Raw genomic sequence first — 22,435 nt, forward strand, 5'->3', positions numbered from 1 at the left:
ATTAAAAAGAAAAAGGTGAAATGTAAATGGATATACTTAAACCTTCAGTGATTTTCTTCATGATTAGGCATAAATTTGACTATAAAACATAAGGAAGAGGTAAAATTTCTTCCCTTTATTATTAGGATATGCCCTAATATATACTCTTAGTGACAGCTTGCCTTATATAAAAATGTAAATAGGGGTGTGTATGTGTGTTTGTGTCAGAGAAACAGGTCATTTATGGATACCATTCACTAAATATTGTTTTTGTAACAAGTACTGAAATACCTGCCAAATCTCAGGAATAACAACTAACAAACTTGGTCTATGATCTCAAATATGACCTACTCAGTCTTTCTGAATTTTAACTAATTTCATAAGAAATATATTTCAAGCAGTCGAGTCTATGAGAAATGCTTGAAAAATCTTACAGTTTTTAGCAAGTAAATATAATATGCTGTATTGGTGGTAATTTTTAAGCACTGAAAACTTTTGTTAAAATTCATTAAACTTTAGGCAATTTGGATGAAAATGGAATGGAAATTAGAAAAAAAAACCTCAACCTCTATGAGACACCAAGTGTTGCAATAGGCTATCAGGACCCTAATGCACTGTAACTGGCTTGTTCCTTCTGTTTCCCTCATTAGCCTGGAAGCAGGGAGGGACTTACCACAAAAGATGGGACAAAAGTAGGTTTATGGCTGTGAGTACACAAAACAGAATTTATTCTCATATACAAATTTCTCCTATATCCCTCTTTAGCATCTTATATCTTCCCCTCTCCTTCCCCAGATCTTGTATTTGTGCTATGGCTTCCCAATCTGTGTGACCTAACTTTCAAAATTACTCTTCAATCCTTCCCCCTTCTCCTTCAACTAAACTATTTCCTTAGTTTTAGACTTTGGGGAAACCAATTTGATTAAACTACAGTAAAACTTTGTATTTCTAAGAGTCTCTGTCAAAGCAGCATAAACTTCCTATGTATGTTCATACTAGTTCTATATTTTATATTGCACTGCATTTCCTTTATATTGTTTTTCTGAGGTATAATGACAATCTAGTTGTTTGTCAACTATCAACTGGAATCTTTTCATCACTAAAATCAGTGGTCCCAGAGTTGACCTTTCTATGTTACTGTACAGAAATAAACCAAGAAAAACAGGAATCTGTTCTGAGATCTCTAGCAAAACCCAGAGAAACTTCTTTTATTCCTAGCAGGGGTTAAAGATAAGGGTCTCTAACTAATATTAGTTTTCAATATATTTGGACATAGATAGAAAGGGATCCAAGGCTTTAATACGAAACTCTGTGCTCCCCTAAGACAAGACAACAGCTCTTATAATAGAAACAAGAAAAAGAATAGTGGCTGCATTGATGACAAACATGAGGCATGTGTGGCTCCCTCCCCTATTTTACACTTCATGGGCATTTCTACTTAATTGTAAGGTAGCTTCAGAATTCTCATCAGCTTAGTAATGCAGGTAGTCACTCTCAATGAACTAGAGTTGAAGTGTGATTTGAAATCAATCTGTAATTAACTTCTTTTTAGCCATTTCCTTTAGAAATGGGTGATGTATTGGGGGATAGAGAAGAGGGAGGAGAAGCATGCATATAAAAGAGAGCAAGTTTCTGAGCCACCTGATCTCCTTTCTCTTCTCCCTTTCCAGAGCATATATTCCCAAATGAACAAAATGTTTGATTATACTAAAATTATTAACTTTAGCCATTGAAATATACTATATGTAAATACATCTCATAATACAAATGATAACAAGCATACATGTAATTAAATGTCAGATTAACTTTGCTATATATTTTATTTCAATTTTAAAACTTTGTTCAGATTTGTTCAGTATTCATATCTACTACTCATAGCTCAAGAGCTCACAATTTTAAGACGATCAGAGTAAATGAACATTGATTAAAAACTTTGGAGGAGGTGAAGCGCTTCCATCAGCAATATACATTTAAAAATGGCAGCATGCATCTGTCCTTCCTGCCCTTGCTTGTCACACCTCAATCTATGGACACTAGGTGGAAAAGGTAGTACACACTGGTGGTCTTCCCACTTCTTTTGGTCATAATGACTAAGTCAGTTGGCACACAAGTGAAGATCTCCCATAGTCTGTTTCCACTGAATGCCGTTTAAGTCAAACAAGGTTGCTGACCCCTCTTGGCTAGGCTCAATTCTCTTGCTCCAGAAGAAGGAAGATAGGGATAAAAGAGAAGAACTTTTTCAGTGGACCAGTAGGAAGACAGGCGAGGTATAGCAAGTCTAGTGCAAAGACAGGTGATCACAGTGTTGTAGAGAGGTAGCTGTGTAGTGAAGAAGCCAGCTCTGGAAAACAGTGAAACAAGGGAGGAATTCCAGGACACAGCTGGGCAAAAAAGAGAAGCCAGGTGCAAACCACACAGATAATCAGCAATGTGCTAATCCATTCATAATTTAGTAATAGTATGGTTTTAAATTATTTTTCACCTGGCTATCTCCTACGTGTCCATTAAGACTCAAGTGTCACCTCCTCCAGTAAGCATTTCCTGAAACCCAATTTGCTCCCACAGTACCCTTGATTTACTATTATCACTGTACTACAATCGTTTACATTTTCCCCCATTAGAATGAAAAGTTCTTCAAAGATGGGTCACATCTTATTTGTATTTTTATTCTCTGTGCTTAGCATATACCATAGGAGGAGCTCAATAAATGTTTGCTAAATGCATATAGACACATACGTGTTATTTGACACTAATTGTACATCTTTAAATTTTTTTTCTTGGTGCCAACTGATCTCATCTTTTATACATGTTTTACATATAAAGCAAAAATCTTGCTATATTATTACAAATTAAGATCATTGTACTCTTGCTAACCCAAATAATTATAAATGAGACAAACACATTAATCTGCCTTTTAATTCTAAAGTAATAATGAAGTTATGTGATACTTACATTCAAAAGTTTCTTCACTATCATTATCTTCATCTGAACTGATTTCAGCATATTTTGGCTTTTCATTAACTGTACTACGCTTGCGTTTATTCATTTTCACACGTTCACAAAGTGGCATGGTGGATTCAATTTCTGCCAGGAGTTCGGGGGGTAATTCTTTTAACACTGATTGATCTATACTACCTATTAATGAAAGGCAAGAAGACAATGTCAATCTAAAGATAAAATGGAGTTTTTAACTAAATTACCATTATGAAAACAAAATGGAAATATTTACAAAAGTTTGCCAAGTCACTTTTGTATTTTAATAAAACAGTCATATTTATAACTATAATAGTCTGGTAATGCAGGTTTTATATATATTTCATTACATAACTTTAAAAATATGATAATAGGTAGTTATATCAACAATTTTTGATATAATATTTTCTGAAAAGCCTTTCTGAAACTAGAGATCCACTGCCATTATGTCACGTGTGTTTGTGATAGAGGGTACATCTCACCTTCTTGATAGCACCTAGATTTAATTTATAGAGAACTGAAGCAGTTATTTTGAAAGCAATGCTATCCCTCAGTATAAATGAGAAGAATTTGAGGACATTGATCATGTCCTAGTCTTCCTGTATGATCCTGGTGGCTGTATATAGTGGATGGAGTAAGAGTTTTATAAGCTTTTATCTATTAATGTCTATTTGAGAAGCAAAATAACGCCTTTAGCGTTACAGAGAATTTCCTCAAACCGGTAACACATATGCATTTAATTGAAAATAACAGAAACATGAAAGGTAGGGTAAAAAGAACAAAAATATTTTAAAATATAAGTATGTACAACTAAAAATAGTAGATGCAAGTCTGTTATGAAATAAGTTTATATTGTCCCATGAAACAGTAAAGACAGGATAAATATATATCAATACAATAAAAACTATTAACATAATACTACCTAATCCTACACACATACACACAAAAACAACTGTTACGAAGAAATAATTATTAACATCCTGTTGAGAACTAAAAAATAAAGTAGAACTAGCAAAATCTGTTTTTGAGGACAACATATTCTTGATGACTACTGAAGAAGACAATTTTAACTTTACCTACCCATGTAAATCTTTAAATGCAAGTATAAAAATGAGGTTTTACCTGCTAAATTTTAGGAACTGGGAGCAAAGAGTGCCATAATGGTTTATGGCAGGGAATATTAGTGACTATAATCAACATTAACACTGCAACATTCAAATTAAAATGTAAAAATAAAAATAAGTCATGACAAAAATAAATGGATACCAATTAAGACAATTTCAAAGCCTCAGAAATATACAATATTAATAATTTCAGAATATAAAACATTATTAATCTCAATGGAAAAATAATCCTTTCTTATTTTTCATAAAACTTTTACTCAACATCATAAAGAGGTTATTTCAGTAACTTTTGGTCTTCAAGTCCTTTAAGGACATGCACAGCAACAATTTTACCCAACAAAGAGGTAATAATCATGGCTGGTAATATTTCAAAGATTTCATTCCTGAAAATCCTGATATTACTAATGTTTAATATAAATTATCTGTGTAATTTTCAAATCATGCAACACTTCTTTCTATTGCCTTTCTTAATTTAACTGTCATTTATCAGTGAGGTATACTTTTTAGAACACTGGTAGAAGTAAAAAAAAATCTTTAGCTTTGGGCTGTCAGTTTCTTCAGCACCAACGTAAACATACTCTGCATCTCATTTTAAAATCTTTAATGCTCTGAATACCTCTAATAAGTAGTTTTTTTAATGGAAGAATTATATCTCCTAGTATTTATCTTCCCTTTCCACATGATCTATAAGTATGTATATTTAGATGGTCAATAAATGCTCTCTGATTACCTAACTTTGTGGTTCAATTTCCTATGTTCACTTACAGAGATACACCCTGGCTAGTTTCTGAATTGCTGTATTTTATAGAAAAATGAAGACATTTTCAAATTTTTTAAAAAATGAAACTTATTTCCTTTTTTGCATTGCCTGAAACATTATCATCTCTTTGGTTTTCAAATTTGGGTAACCCACATATTTGGCCTTTAGCTCATCATGAGATTTTTTTTTTTAAAGCAGATTTACCTAACTGGTTATATTCTGCTTAAAATCCCATTCACAAAGTCATAATGATTTGATACTAATATCCCAGAATTCAAACAATCCTGAAGATAAATATACAATAGGTAATCAAGGTTTAAGATATATATTGGTACTTGTACTCTCTTTACAGTGGTTTATTATATACCCAGAGCAAAGCCTCTGCTCTCTTCTTTCTCTCTCTCTAAAAAAAAAAAAAAAGAAAAAAAAATCCTCATAATAGGCAAACACAGAAAACTCGTGTCTCTTATTTGATAATGCAGGCATCAAACTTTATTCAGTTTATTCATTATAGTGTACTGTCCCTTATTCCCTAAATTAAAAAGAATACTATCAGATTTAAGGACTATACTACTCTGCAAATCATTTTAACCTCTGTATAACTCTGCACATTACAGCAATGTAAGTCAAAGACCAAATATTTCATTTCTGATGATGACCCAATTTTTAAAAATACAGCAATGGTTAATGTCTCTTAAGGGACTGTCTTCCAAAAGTAAACCCTGTTTCATTTTGAATAGAAATGTCAATCCACAAGTTTACGTATTTTCTGAATTAACAACATCATTTCTTCCTTTTTATAAAACACTATAAATTGACTCAGCCAGGTCCCTTGATTACAAAGGATAAGAAATAAAATGCTTGACTTTCCTTAACTCACACAGAGGATCTTTACTACATCATTAAGGGTCAGATAACTGATTCAGTTTCAACAGAAATGAATAAACAGCAAGTGCTTCATATGATCCCTATGACATATATGGTTGTGGTCTTTTCCCCAAATTAGGAAATAATCCTTTAAATGAAAGCATTTCATTATTCATCTCACTATTGTTCACTAGATTGATGGTTATAGAGATTATTGTTCGAGGAGCTATTTTATTCTTAAAAACTTGAGACTGGTAATACTTTATAATTCTCTTTGTCACCTAATTTCTCCCATTCTTACCATTTTATTCTTTAAATCAGGTGTTCGAAGTCCATAAAACTTTAAGTTACTGGCTTGAGGAATAATGCCATTTAGTCACAATTTTATGAGGTACCACTCTTCCAGCTTATGCAGATATATCTTCCATAAGATATAGTGTGCCTCTATTTTCTGGCTCTAATAATGTTACAGAATACACTAACTTCTAGAAGTGCTACATTTTAGCAATCATATTGAATTTGCAGTGTGAGTTACTCATACTAGCACATTTACAAGATTATTGAAACCAGAAGTCATCAAAAGACTTAAAAAGTCCCAAAGTCACTGACTTGATAACAATGTGTTTTGTTTTGAATGGGAAAACAACCCTGAGATTAAAAATAAACCACCTCAGTTCATGAACTCTTTAGGACACAGCTTCAGACAATGGAAACCAGTCATGTTCAGAAATGAATCAAGAAAAGTCACATAAACCTCAATTTTATAAGCCATAAAATTAGGCAAGCATAATGTAGTTCAGTGACAATTCTTTCAATAACCTACCCATATTAGAGGAGCAGCATCAAATAAATCTTTAATTTCAATCAGGGACAATGTAGAAAAATATATATCACACAGCAAATGGTGGTCAAACCATTTAACCCTTTATACCATTAGTGGAAATTTATCAAAGGACATTTATAGAACAAAACACAGAAAGCTCCATGAAGAATGATGTTCAGACCAATTTTATGTATTATAAGTAACATCAAAATATCCAACAGCAGGGGAACACAGAAGAGTAGATGACATTAAGGATAATTATGAACTGTGTTGGTAAGAGAGATAGTAAATGTAAAGAGAACAGAATGCAAAATGATAGGTATACCATGTTGCATCTGTGTATTTGTAAGGAGTTGAAAGAAATAAATGTTTATGTTTTACTAACTTAAGAGAGAAAATTTAGGGAATCAAGAAAAAAAGTCAATGATTTTATGTAAAGAACTAGTGGGTGGAGGAGTAGAGGATGTAGGACAGGGGCAAAGAAACAGAAGTTAGTAGCCAGGAGAAATAAAATTGGGAATGTCTAAGTGGTCTGCTCTGGACAGAACGAGACATTCAATAGGGAACAAAATATGTAATCCTGGAAAAGTAGGTAAGGCTCATATAATAGTCCTTCTGAGGAATGACAGAATCAGAATGTGCTTTAGAAATGTTCCTTTAGCAATAATTTGTGAGATGGGCTGAAAGGGGAAGACATTAGAGGGGAAGTCATCTAAGAACTATTCAGTATGTTTATATGAAAGGTATGAGAGAACAATTATGAATTTACTCATTTTTGCAAAGTGTTAATGTCACTATTATGTGCGTGTCCTATCAAACTTAAGGGAGAAATCTTCAGTTTAAAATACTATTAATTATTTAACATGTTAAGGTCATGTAGAAACAAACAAAAGCAATCAAGAACAACAAAATTCACATGCTGAGATTTGTTATTTAAGTATTTTAATCAATCTGATCGAGTATTAAATTATATACTTGTGAGAAGTATAAAATATTTAAAAGGCAATTTAAACCAGGATATCTATTATATGTTAATATTTATTAATTACATATTAATATATAGTCCCAATATGTGTAAATAAGTCCACACAAATATTAAATATTTATCCTGTTAAAATATTATACTTGGCTAACTTCATATTACATTAATAAATACTGGATAAGAGCTAGAAAAATATCATATTCGCCTATATAAAACTTCAACTGTATCTATTATCAGGCTCAGCAAACTACAGACTACAGGATCAAATCTGCCCCTTCACTTGTTTGTCTGTTTAAGATTTTACTTATTTATTTTAAACAGAGAGGAAGGAGGGAGAAAGAAAGGGAAAGAAACATCAATGTGTGGTTGTCTCTCATGTGCCCCCTACAGGGAAGCTGACAAGTATGTGCCCTGACTGAGAATTGAACCTGCGACCCTTTGGTTAGAAGGCTGGTGCTCAATCCACTGAGCCACACCAGCCAGGGCTCCACTTGTTTTGTATATAAAATTTTATTAGAATACAGTGATGCAATCATTTACACTATATAGATGGCTGCTTTTGTACTAATGTACAATGTTACAGACAAGTGGCCTATAAAGCCTAAAATATTTGGGCCTCTACAGAAAAATTTTGCTGACTCTTTATCTATATCATGTCACACTTTACTCAAAATAGAACACAGTGCCACCCACCTATACATAACTATATAACCTATATGGTTATATCCTGTGCAGTTCAGGTTATTGCAAATTGGTTTGTTTAATGAAGACAAAATAACAAGGTGTTGGTTTACAACAACTGAAAAAACACTACTACAGATGAAGCAGGCAAAAGGAAAGATTTTAATAACTACTTGGTTTTAAGTACCACAGTTTTGATATTAACAGTAGTTTCTATGCAGCTACCAAGTTACTATGAGAAAGAACTATAAGAAACATGCTTTCTAGGAAGTCAATTATGTAGATGACAATTTACTAATACTTAACCCAGAAAGTAGAAAGCAGGGATCAAATGATCCTTTCCTTGATATATGTACACAGAGAGAAAAATCAAAGGTAGAAAGCACAACCTAATTTTGTATCTGGAGGAATTAAAAAAAAAAAGAACTAAGCCCAAAGTTAACAGTAGTGAGAAAAAAAACAAAGATCAGAGCATAAATGAAATAGACAAAAAAAGAGAACAGGTCAATGAAACTACACTGTTTAAAAAAAAAAAACAGACAAACCTTTAGCTAGATTTACCCCCCGCCGAGAGAGAGAGAGAGAGAGAGAGAGAGAGAGAGAATGAGAACATGAGAACTTAGGTAAAACTGTAAACGAAAGAGAACACATTAAAACTGATATCACACAATACAAAGGATCATAAGTGACTACTAGCAGCAGTTACATACCAACAAATGGGACAACCTAGAGAAAATGGATATATTCTTAGAAATATGCAACTTACCAAGACTGAATAATGAAGAAATTTAAAAAATCTGAACAAATTACTAGGAGATTGGATTAGTAATTTTAAAAAACCTCTTAACAGGGGTTGGGGGAGAGACAGGGTGAAAAGGCAGACAACTGTATCTGAACAACGATAAAATTTAAAAATGGAAAAAAAATAGCAACAACTAAAACCTTTTAACAAAGAAAAGTCCAAGATAAAGTGTTTTCATTCATCAACTCTACCAAACATTTAAAAAAAGATTTAATACCAATCCTTCTCACATTCTTCCAAAAAAAAAAAGGAGGGAACATGTCCATTTACAAAGGCAGCAATATCCTGATAGCAAAATCAGGCAAAGACAATACAAGAAAAGAAAATTACAGGCCAATATCACCAATGAACATAGATCCAGAAACCCTTAACAAAGTATCAGCAAAGTGAGTTTAATAATACGTTAAAAGGATTGTACACCATGATTTAAATGAGATTTATTCAAGGGATGCAAGAATCATTCAGTATCTGCAAATCAATCAGTGTGATACATCACATTACAAAATGAAGAAATCAAATCATATCAATAAATGAAGAAAAAGTATTTGACAAAATTCAATACATATTCATGATGAAAACTCTCAACAAACTGGGTAGAGAGGAAACAAGCCTCTTCATAATAAAGACTACCTATGACAAGCACACAGTTAACATCACACTCAATGATGAAAAGCTGGAAGCTTTTCCTCCAAGATCAGAAACAAGATAAGGATGTCACTCTCGCCACTTCTGTTCAACGTAGTACTTGAAGTCCTAGTCAAAGCAATTAAGCAAAAGATAGATATAAAGGCATCCAAATTAGAAAGAAGTAAATTGTCTCCATATGCAGATGACACATTACATATATAGAAAAACCCTAAAGACTCCACCAAAAATCAGTTGTGTTTTGATACACTAACAATGAATTACTGGAGAGATTGAGAAAACAATCACATTTACAATTGCATCAAAAAGAATAAAACAGAAATAAATTTAACCAAGGAGGTGAAAAAACTGTACACTAAAAACTGTAAGACAGTGATAAAAGAAACTGAAGACACACAAAAAAATAGATTTGTCACGCTCATGGATTGGAAGCATTAATGTTATTAAAATGTCTGTGCTACCCAGAGCAATCTACAGATTCAATGCTATCCCAACCAAAATTCAAGGCATTTTTTTCCACAGAAGTAATCAAATAATCCTAAAATTTACACAGAATCACAAAATAGCCAAATAACCAACGCAATCTTGAGCAGTAAGAATAAATCTGGGAGCATCAAATTACATTACAAAGTTGTGGTTATCAAACAGTATGGTACTGGCATCAAAACAGACACATAGACCAGATTAAGCCCAGAAGTAAACCCACACATATATGATCAGTTAATTTCCCCCAAAAGGAGCCAAGAATATTCAATGGGGAAAGGACAGTCACTTCAATAAATGGTGCTGAGAAAAACAGACAGCCATATGTAAAAGAATAAAACTGGTACCACTATCTTACACTGGTCACAAAAAATAACAAACTGGACTGAAGACTTGAACATAAGATCTGACACCAAAAAACTCCAAAAAGAAAACAGGTGGTAAGCTATTTGACAATGGTCTTGGCAATGATTTTTTTTAGATGTGACAACAAAAGCAAAGGCAACTAACGCAGAAATAAACAAGTGGGACTACTTCAAACTAAAAATCTTTTGCAGAACAAAGAAAATCATCAACAAAATAGAAGGGAACCTACTGATTGGGATAAAATACTACATATCATATCTGGTAAGAGGTTAATATCTAAAATATATAAGGAATTCATGCAACTCAACAGTAACAACAAAACACAAACAATCCAATTAAAAATGGGCAGAGAATCTGAATAGACATTTTTGCAAAGATGATGTACAGATGGCCAACAGCTATATGAGAAGATGCAAACATTCAGGGAAATGCAAATAGAAACCATGAGTTATCACTTCACACTGTTACAATGGCTATTATAAAAAAAAAAAAAAGACAATACATAACAAGTATTGGCCAGGATGTGGGAAAAAAGAAATCGCAGTGCACTTATTTGTGGGAATGTAAACTGGTGCTGCCACTATAGAAAAATAAAAATTGCTCAAAAAATAAATAAAATAAAATAAAAACTACAATATGATCATGTAAGTCGACTACAGGGTATATATATCTGAACAAAACAAAATGACTAAAAGATACCTGCATTGCCATGGTCATTGCAGCATTGTTTACAATAGCCAAGATGTAGAAATAACCAAAGTTATTTAGTCCATTGATGATCAAATCAATAAAGGAATGTGGTATATGTACAATAAAATATTATTCAGTTCAAAAAAAGGAGGAATCCTGCCATTTGCAACACGAATGGACCTTGAGGGCATTATGCTAAGAGAAGTTAGAGAAAGACAAATGCTGCATGATCTCACATGTGGAACAGAAAAAGCCAGATTCATAGAAACAGAAAACAGATAGGTGGTTGGTAGAGGTAAGGGGTGGGTGGTGGGTGAAATCAGTCAACACAAGGTATTCACTTCCAGTTATAAGATAAGTAAGTTCTGGGGATGTAAAATACAGCATGGTGACTATTGTTAACAGTGCTGTATAGCAATATTTAAAATTGTTAAGAAAACAAATCTTAAAAGTTACTGTCACGAGAAAAATTATAGTTATGTAAAATGTACTGAATATTAACTAAATTTATTGTGGTAATCATTGAACAATATATACATATATGTATGTACTATATGAAATAGAAAGAAAACTGGTTTCTCCACTTTAAGGGTAAATGAACCAAGGCTTTGAAAGGTTATTTGTTCAAGGATCTGATTCCAGTGCTCTCTGTACTGCAGTGTACATCAGGCTTAATAAAGAATTTTCAAAAGTCCAATAGAAGTCAGAGAATGCCGAATCTTGTGGGTAGGATAGGGGATCCACAGTACAGTTGATCCTTAAATAACATAGGTGTGAACTGTATGGGTCTACTTATACACAATTATTATTTTTCAATTGGCCAGCGTAATTCACCTGACTGATACAGTTCAAACTCGTGTACTCAAGGGTCAACCCTATGTTCAGGAATCTATGTATGTGAAGGGGCAGGCTGTAGTTATACGCAAATCTTCAACTGCACAATGGTGGGCACCCCTAACTTCAACTTTGTTCAAAGACCAACTGCATATTGTATCATATTATATTATATACAACTATAATACTGTATATTGTATATTATATACTGTATACTATTACTCTAACACAATAACTTCTTAGTCTAAAAATGTTACTGAAACCTGCCTCCACAAGAACTTGATATAGATAGTAAGATAATGAATACTACCTGATATACTATACCATGGTATATTATACTATGTATCATATTATATATACTATGATATATTATACTATATAGTTGTTACTCTAGTAATATATTAACTACTTATATACTATGTTATACTATAATATCAAGTAGGTACTTATTATTTTAATATCTGTATCAGGATCTTACAGGGGAAGGTTTTTATAAGTTATATTAGAAAAAAGAATTCGGTACATTTGAGTAATGACTATTTCTTCATAATCAGGAGCAGGTTCTCTCAGAATTTTTTGCTAACTTTTCACCCCTCAATCTACACACAGGAAAACCTCATAGAAGCTATGTCCTCAGACTGGCTTGAGATATGGAATGGAAAGGAGAGAGAACACCACTAGCATACTTTAATACATTTAATTTTTATGAAAAAACTTCTATTTAATAAACCTCTTTAATAGTAGTATCAATTACCTACTAAGCAAATTTTGGACCAAAAATTATTAATGGAAATCATGGACAAAAATTTTCAAAATATTGCTGGGAAATCACAATCAACAATGGCTAAGTATATATATATTAAGCCAACTTTTGTAATAAATATTCTCTAAACATTTCCTAAAGATATCATTGCTAGTAAAGTCTTTACAAAACTAAAAACTTCAGCTTTTTCAGAAAAGTATTTTATAAAATTAATTAAACAAACCGAAATAAATTTCCATGGAAGCATTACTAAAGATTCTGAGTATTACAATCACATCTACTTTACCAAGAATTCCTCAACTTAGGAATTCATAAATGATGCCAAAAATTCACTCTCAGAAACAGTACTTTCTCTCAAATTTTACAGAAAACTAGAGTCCTAAATGTAATCCAACTAGACTGTTCAGTGCTACATAAAAGTCAACTAGTTAATGTATTTTAGTGATCAACATTTGGCAGTGTAACTGCCACAGTAATAACTGAGGTGAAATAAATGTCCCTAATAATGACTAAAATCAATAGCTAATCAAATAAGCACTACAGTTAAAAAACCATGATCGCAAATAGCTGGTGGTATGGGTATTTCTTGAAAGTAGTGAGGGCAAATCATGGAAAAACAATATACTAGTTGGAAAGAAGTAGGGGAAGGAAGAAATAAACATGATTTCCTTGGATATTAAACTAAGCTATTTTGAGCCACTGGAATATAAACTATCAAAACCAAACTGTTAATGTGTAATTACTGACACTAGGCTGTTAACAACAGTTTTAAGACATGTTAATTGATGATCATGACAGTCCTAAAGATCTCAAGACTTAGAACATATTGTACATTAGGATATATTAGGATAATATTCTTGGTAAAAATATTTTAACAATAAAGATATCATTTTTGTATTGAACATATTTTAACAGACAGATACTTTTAAAATGTTAGAAGTTTTACAAAGGTTATGTTGGTTCCACAACTTCATTCTTCCACTTGGAAAGGAAGAAACAAGGTGATGGTTAAAGACTTGGGAAGATGACAGAAGCAAGAGATTAGAATTGATACTGAGCCAATTTCACAATAATTATAGAGCAAAATAAAAGTAAAGAGTAAATTAAACAGACATGAATATGAGTAAGTCTCCTGTGGACCTTAATACAAACTAAATAGTTGACGGGTAAAAGTTTTTACAAAATTTAGGGAATAGGAATTTGAAAATTATGTAGCTCTTGAGCTAGAGGGTCCACTGATGGAAATGTAAAGGATGAAAACACAACTTTAATTTACACACAAAAGCCTTTTCTGAACATGGTGGCAATACAGTCTCTATTCATTAAGTAGGCATTTAATATGCTCTTATTCTATATTAGGTATTATGCGAGGTACTAGGGATACACACATATACCCACAAAACTCAAATGTAACAATGTCACTTTACATTTAGTATGTTCACAGAAGACAAAACACTAGTAATCTAGACCAGGAGTCTCATATCTATGCCCTACCATTCACAATTTCCAAGCTTAAAATGAATTTCAAGTTAGAGAATGAGTGTTAAGTAAAATGCTTGAAGGATGAAAATTTATGGCTCTTCTAAAAAAGAAAGACAAACCTACCAAGAATTCTGACTCTAGGAATTAACTACAAAAGTATCCCAGCAGTATTCAGTCTAATTCCTTTACTTAGAAAAACACCAATATGTCAGAATAGGTGATTTTTCTGTGACTCTCCAAAGTAAATCCCAAGTAAAATGTATTACAAAGTGCCATTAGTCTACAACGGTGCATGGTAACTTTAAAAAATCCACAATATGTAACACTGCAATTGCTAACTCAGCAGCAGAGATCTGAAATAAACCCAAAATAATATATTACTAAAAATAATAGATACCAATTCTAAGGTATAAAGCCAAAAAACATCTATATGCTATCATGAAATAAATCTAAGTATTGAAATGTTTTTCATAAAAGGTCCACTTATAGTTGCAGATATATTAATATGCGTATGTATGCACATATACATGTACATGCACACACTACTCTCACAGGCAGACACACCCAGATTGTCTACTTACTTACTAAAAGAACATATCAAGTATATATATATTTGTGTTAAAAGTACACTTAGGAGAAACGAGGATTAGTACTAAAAAGTTTACATTCTCAGGCAGTGAAATTACATGTAAAAAAATAAACATGGGAAATAAAACAGCAGTTACTAATTAGGAGCTATATTCATTTGTTGATGTTCAGTTGTAAAGATTCTTTGTTAAAACAGAGCTTAGAAAGCAAGGCTAGCATAAGCTGACAGAGGGCAGGGGAGAAAAAGATGGTCCAGATCAAAGGACAAGAGGGTACCACTTTCCATCTCACCTTTCTAAAATTGTGTAACTATACTCTTTACTATATATACATATGTACCACTCCCAAACTTTCAAACGAAAATTTTTAAAAACAATCTTTACCTAAAAGTTATAGCGATAGCCACTACATTCTAACAACCTCTTTTACAAAAAGATGAACTCAAGTTAGATAAAAGCTATTAATTAAAACTGAAGTCAATTATTTTTTATAGGTCTGATTGCCATAATTTAAAATCTGAAAGTTTCACTAAAAGAATACAAATATTAGCAACTCAAAACAAACAAAAAAAAACCACAAATAAATTAAGTATGAAAAGTAAATGTTTAATGAAGACCAAGTAAGAGTAAAAATAGATTAGTCATGACAAGTCACTTTTTTGAATAAAGAGTTCTTAGTAGTAACACTATGTTTTCAATAAGCTTTTTTTGATAGATAAGACACAGTATTTTACAAAAATAACCATTACACCTTCTATGTCTTCTAATACACTGCAATACTATATAATGCCACTTTCTGTGAGGATGAAAATGTTCTCTATCTGCAGTAATAAGGTAGTCACTTGCCACATGTAGCTACTGAGGATGTGAATTTTAAATTTTAGTTTAAACTAATTTCAATTTAAAAGACTAATGAAGCTAATGACTATTGTTTGGACAGCACAATTTTAAAGTTTCACATATTTGTTTGTAAGTATAAATCTAAGTTCTTACTTAATGAATTTCTTTCACAGAATTAGAACTTAAAAATCAAATATACTCTTCTATTGCCTTAAGAACTGTATCTCAATCTATTTACACTGCATGGGCTAAATAGGCTTTGCCACATAGCATCAAAAAGAAAAACAGTGTGTGTGTGTATACATATATATGTGTATATATACACATATGCACATATATATGTGTATATGCGTATGCGTATATATGTATATATACATATTGTATACACACACACACATATGGTAGTGTACAAAGGAACACAAAATTATATATCTGCACAAACTGCTACTTTATTTTCAGCACCCAAGACCTTTTTATCCCACCTCCCCCCGAAACAATACCACCTACTTAAGTAACTGGAGAATTAACTCAGCAACCATGCCAAAAACAAAACCAAAAAACCCCACAACCCTCACAATTATTTAACCCAATTTGAGGTAAACACTATTCCCTATTACTTTTCCACAGAAAAGAACAAAACTATATATTTTTTAAATAAAACATTTATAACCACCTCCCCTGCAAAATAAACAACCTTTTATATAACTTAAACTTATTAAACTATATAAATCCAAACTATTCATCATTAGTGAACTCAGAGAGAGGTCAGTAAGAAAATAGTACTGGGACATTGTATATTCTTCAAAAATTTTTAACACTGATTTTTGTATACCATATAGCTCAAATGACATGTTAGAAATTAAAATTCAATTTATTACCTCATAGAATGGAATATCTCTACAGTCAAAACAACTTTTTAAAATTTGTTAAAATACAACCATTCTAATCATTCATTCGATTGACAAGCAATTTTCAAAAAATACCTAAAATAACTAAATAGCAGAGGAACTTATCTCTGTGTACCAAACAGAAAAAATTATGACTACAGTGAATAGTTCAAGTAAGAGTAGAAAGAAAAAATTTTTTATCGAGAACTTTTTCTCTATTACTGAAAAACAATTCATTATTATTTTATAACTATTATCTTTTCATGTAGCAGTGCCTGAATTTTTGTTAAGTTTCCTTTTTTTAAATCCTTAGTAACCCTAAAACTTAAAGTAAAACTGATTAAAATACAAATGACATCAGTATAATTATTCTTACCTTTATTTGACTTTGATGGTTTAGTCTTGATAGATTTAAGGGAACTTCTTGATTTATCCTCTCTATCTTTAATAAGTTTCTGAACGTCATCCAAAGACAGTTTTTGTAGGACAACTACAGGCTTAGCTCCTTTATTTAGGTCTTCAACTAATCCCATTTTTTCTACTTTGTCTTTCTGTTCTCCTTTCATTTCCATTTTCTTTGTCTCCTGAGTAATATTGCCATCTTTATCCCTCTTGATTTTTGGAATGACAAAATTTTTCAACGCACCAGACCTGCCCCCCAACAAATAACTTGGAAAGTCTGCCTTATTATCAGGGTGTGCTTTATTACTGTCTACTTTACTCTTGTTACCCTCTGTCCTTCTGTCATCTTTACTGTTTGGTGATTTGAAACCAGGCTTATCAGGTCTTGACTTATTAGAATCTCCTTGTTTAACACGAGGACTGTCAGGCCTCGATTTTTGCTCCCCAGAAGATGGTCTTTCCCTCAAGTCCCCTGATTCATGCCTGTGTTTTCTTTCTAGTTTATCAGGTTTTGAACCATCAGATTTAATGCCATGTTCATTTCTACTAGAAGATCTCAATGTTTCTGGTCTTCGAACCCTAGACTGATCTCCCCGATGTCGGTCTGATTCACTCCTGTCGTCTGATTTTTGTTTACTATCATGGTCTCGTCTTAGTGACTCAGAAATAGATCGTCCATCGGGTCTCTGCTTTAAGGCTTCAGCTCGTTCTGATTTTAACCGAGGTGAATCAGATTTTATATCCTGTTTATGTTTAGACACTTCAGGTTTTTTATCTGTTGATGGCTTTCCAGAATCCCTCCTATTTTCATGCTTATGTTTTGGTGTTTCCGGCCGACCTTCACTTTTTTGCTTTGGAGTTTCCGGTCGGCCCTCACCTCTCTGCTTTGGAGTTTCAGGACGCCCATCGCCCTTTTGTTTTGGGGTTTCAGGACGCCCATCACTCTTTTGTTTTGGAGTTTCAGGTCGACTTTCACCCTTTTGCTTTGGGGTTTCGGGTCTTGACTTTGTTGTCTCTGATCTGCCATTATTTTGTTTGTTGTCATTTGGTTTTGTGTCAGACAGTCTATTTTCATTCTGTTTAGGCTCTGTTGTGTTGCTCTCATTTTGTTTGGATTCCATAGTTCTGCTCTCATTCTGTTTAGGTTCTTCTGTTTGTGTCTCAGGTTTGGTTTCTAACTTACTTTCACTTGATTTTGTCTCCACCAATCTGTTTTCATTTGGTTTAGATTCTGCCAATCTACTTTCATTTTGCTTTAATTCACTCTTTGAAAGCTCAGGATCAGACTTTTTTTTAGGAGTCTCAGGATGGTTTTCTGGTGTAGATTTAAGATTTCCAATAATATCTTCCTGAAGAACAGAAATAGGTGCATCATTACATTGTTTGATTTCTTCAGGTTTTTTTATGGAGTCTGAATCCTGAGTTACAGAAGCCTGAGAGTCCACTCTTCCTGCCTGATGAAGATCAATGCTAACCATTAATGCTGGCCTTGACCCATTTCCCGTAGAACCCGTCTCCTGAGAAGCTGGTCTATTACCTCCTGTAGCACCCCCAGCCTCCTGTGGGTAAGAATCTTGTTTTCTTTTTTTCAAAGGCTTATCTGAAATTTAAAGATAAATATTCAGTATCAGTAATAGACATATATTCTTATCTTATTAAAAAACCATATGGACTTTGACTATTTTTTAAAGTCATTTTTTTTTAAATGTGGTGAATGCAAATGTCAATATACATATATATAAAATAGTCTGCAGGAATGACAGCATTTTAAAAACAAGGTTTAAAAAAATATCCATTTTTGCTCTACCTCAGTAAATATTAGTGACTACAGTATAAAGAATTTAACAGTATACTTGTTGAGCATATAAATAAGCCTAAGAATATAAAATAAATGGAACCTAATACATTAAATACAAACATATATTTTTGTTTGTATATATTAAATATAAACCAGATTCTCTGTATCAATACAGCAACCAGTTATAAATCATGTATTCTCATTTGTGATCATTAAAACAGTTAACCAAAAACTATGAAGAGCTATAAATCTTCTAACAAACTAAATAGAAAGTGTTAACAATACATAAGTATGGAAAAGAGTAACACCCAAGAGAAAATAGAAACCATGTCAATGGATAAAAACACAAACAAAAGTAGTAAAAAAAAAAAAGTTTATTATTAACCTTTGATCCAGGATTCAAATTCTTAAGGTGTCAACAGCACAAATGAAATTTAAAGCTAACACACAGAAGTATATTTAAAATAAGGTAACACTGTAAGTATAAAATTAAAAGCATGTAAGAACTTTTTAGATAAATCCTGCTTTAAGCAACTTCCACTGAAGAAAAATGCTTTAGCTTTTCAATGTAAACTTCTAGGAGTCTATATCTTGGCCTCAGTAACAAATTATTTACAGTAATCTGAAATGTAAAGATAAAAATACACACACACACACACACACATCCACCACCACAATAAAATGTCAAGGAACTCTGAACAGTTGTGTATGATTTCCGTGCATGATTTCATGTGACTTATGAGGCTGCTAGGTCGATTTCTTTAAATTAAATCTCTAAACAGTTCTTGGAAATGGTTATATTACAGCATTTTGAAGTTTTCCTGCTTTAATATTTACTTGCTACATTTCCTGGCTATGTTCTAAGAGTCATTTTAAATCATTTTTACAGGAGAACCTCTAGATTCTTTTATATAGTCATTAATATGTTATCTTTTAAGCAAAACTGTATGACAAGGATAAAAGTCAAACTGACCACTAAACAAACAGCCCCTTCTCGTGAGGAAATCAATTTTTAAAAAAATTTTTAATGGCAATGCTACTTTTATATGCCAAAGGTCCATTATTTTGTTTTCAAAGAAAGAAGTAGCAGTTCATCCAGCTTTAAATCTAATCAAATATTACTAAATATTACTTCAGGTATTTGTCAATAATTTTATAGAACTGAGTCATTCTCCTTTAGTTATTCAGAAATCAGATCTATCATCACATATACTGCATTTGCAAAACAACTACCTGATGATGTTGTCATTGTCATAGCAGTAGTAATAAAATGTATTATCGTTAGACTGTTTTCCCTAGTTAAAACCTGGTAGAAACTTATATGAAACTTTTTGCATCAATACCTCAAAACAAAAGCATGCAGAATAATAAATTTATGTTTACGAAATTTTATTTTTGTATGTTTTGCCACAGGGCACACCCAATAATTATTACCTCATAAATAGGGTACTTTATCACATTATACTTATTCCTTAAACCTTTATGACAAGAATTTAGAAATTTAAATAGTATAACTTAAGTTTTTTATATTTTTCAAAAATTATGCTTTGCGAAAGCTATAAAACGGTAACCTAAGCACACTTAAGAGCTATAATGACAATGTTCTCCAGCATCTGACAATTTAAGAAATGTGTGGCTCACCCTTTTATTAATATAAGCAATCTGGCTTTCAGGAAAACATTGAAGTATCTTAAAAGGTAAATTTTAAAGGATTTAAGTGTTTACATGTCATTTACCTATTTAGCAAATAGTTTAATTTCAAAGAAATTATGTGTGATTTAGTTATCTTAAACTATAAATGCTATAATTATTTATAATAAAAACTTCTGAAAGTACTGCACAAGAGTAATGCATTAGGATTGGGAAAGATCTTATAATTTGCAGCACTGTGCATAAAGTATTGCTAAAAAAAGTTTTAATTTTTCACCTACTGAAAAGTACTTCACCTCTTCCATAAAACCAGGAAAAATTCCATTACTGCTACAAGGATTCTTGTACATGTTAAGAGAAGGCAGGTTCTGATTCACTTGATCTAATTCAGTTCCAACACGAACTTACTCCTATAAAGTGGCTCTGAATCTGCACAGGTCACTTTTATCTACCTACTTCTTTTATCAGTCTTCATTACATCATAACCTTCAACTAGTTATGGAAAGCCATCTCGATGAAGAAATTTTAATATTTTAGACACATTATCTTTAAGTCCTGTTTAGCATTGGGAACCATAAGATTAGCTATCAGAATGCATATCTTCCTGACGATAATGCTTACAAAAAGATATAATTTAAAAACCAACAACACTTGCCATCCAGATGCTAATATTCTGAAAATAAGATCCAGCCCTTAGAGAGATTCTGAACTTGATTGTACTTATAAGAAACAAAGTATATCATTTGCTTAAAACTACAAGTGATAAGTGGAAGTACTTAGAAGTAGAAAGCACAACTGTACACATAATAGCCAATTATGAAAAAAAAAAAAAAAAAAAAAACCCACCCCTGAAAATTGTTCTATTTCTGTTCAAAATTCCTATCTCTTATTCCAAATGACAGTAGGTAATAATTTTCTTCATACACAGGTTGCAGTGCAAGAATATTATAACGTTATAAAAAACATTAGTGTAGCTAGGCCATTCCTTATACTTGCTAACATGGAAAGTGGACCTTGGGAAATGGTGAAATCAGGCAAAGATAAACAAAGAGATCCCTCTTTGACAAAAGAAAGCAGGAATTTTCAGCACATGAAGGAGATATTAATGTCTATGATAGGTTATTCCAGAAGCAAAGATGAATAGCCTTTAAAAATTAATTTACATAATTACAGATGTTAAAATATAAGCAAAAGACTGAGAAAAGTTCTTCAGGAATATTATAAAACATTAAGTTACAGAGAATTAATCTATCAGTATATATAAAACTGTCCAAAGAAGGAAGAAGAGGACAAAGGGAAATAATTATCCAGCAGCCAAAAAAGTGTCTTCTATGTGTGGAACACAGAGGTACGTTAGGTTCTACCACAGCCTAGGTAAAATATTTCTCAAGAGTACTCTATCCCCTTGCTCGAATTCTACAATTATCAAACAACCACTTTTCTAATCTTACAAAGTAAGATTTTTAATTCCTGGTCTATTGAAGGGAATGCTTCTCCCATGACAAAAGGATGTAACAGGAAATAAGCTCAGACCCTAGAGTAAAGCTCTCAGTAGAACAAAGTAGTCTTGTTTGGTCCTTACCGCCACCAATGCAATGGTTACTAAAAAGCAGTGCCAAACCTTAGAATACAGTAAATATCAATTTACCATTTACTCCTAAAACGCAGTGGTTACTAATGATAAATTCATTTCAAAAAGTATTTCATCTCTCAAGAGCTGACCACCACTTCAGAAAATTTTGTTTTTATTTATGGTCTCACCTACAACCTTGTAACAATGTACCAAACATTTAATCTTTCCAAAATCTCCAAGATAATTGCTTATATATAAAAGACTATCCCATCACACAATGCAGAAACAGAATACAAAATTACAAGGATCAAATCAAAGGTATCAGATGGTACCTACATTCCAAAGGTTTTCAAATAAAGTCATGAAATAATGGGAACATGGCTTTCAGAAAACGAGTTATATCAGGTCAGCAAAATCAGCATAATCAATATACATACTAAATTC

General features: G+C 32.2%; 1 protein-coding gene across 4 annotated transcripts in view; it reads right to left on the reverse strand.

Annotated features, from left to right (window-relative positions):
• Nucleotides 1–22,435, reverse strand: part of NIPBL (NIPBL cohesin loading factor) — a 186,834-nt gene that overhangs the window by 65,442 nt on the left and 98,957 nt on the right. For 3 of the 4 annotated variants that reach the window (XM_036020202.1, XM_036020203.1, XM_036020204.1), the window contains exons 10-11: nt 16,945–18,570; nt 2,932–3,114 (exon numbers count right to left, since the gene is read on the reverse strand). In XM_036020202.1, the coding sequence (XP_035876095.1) occupies nt 2,932–3,114; nt 16,945–18,570 (1,809 nt within the window). The remainder of the gene's footprint in view (nt 1–2,931; nt 3,115–16,944; nt 18,571–22,435) is intronic. The other variant, XM_036020205.1, reaches the window with a different exon arrangement.

The sequence above is a fragment of the Phyllostomus discolor genome, chromosome 3, assembly GCF_004126475.2.
Source record: "Phyllostomus discolor isolate MPI-MPIP mPhyDis1 chromosome 3, mPhyDis1.pri.v3, whole genome shotgun sequence".
Lineage (NCBI taxonomy): Eukaryota > Metazoa > Chordata > Mammalia > Chiroptera > Phyllostomidae > Phyllostomus > Phyllostomus discolor.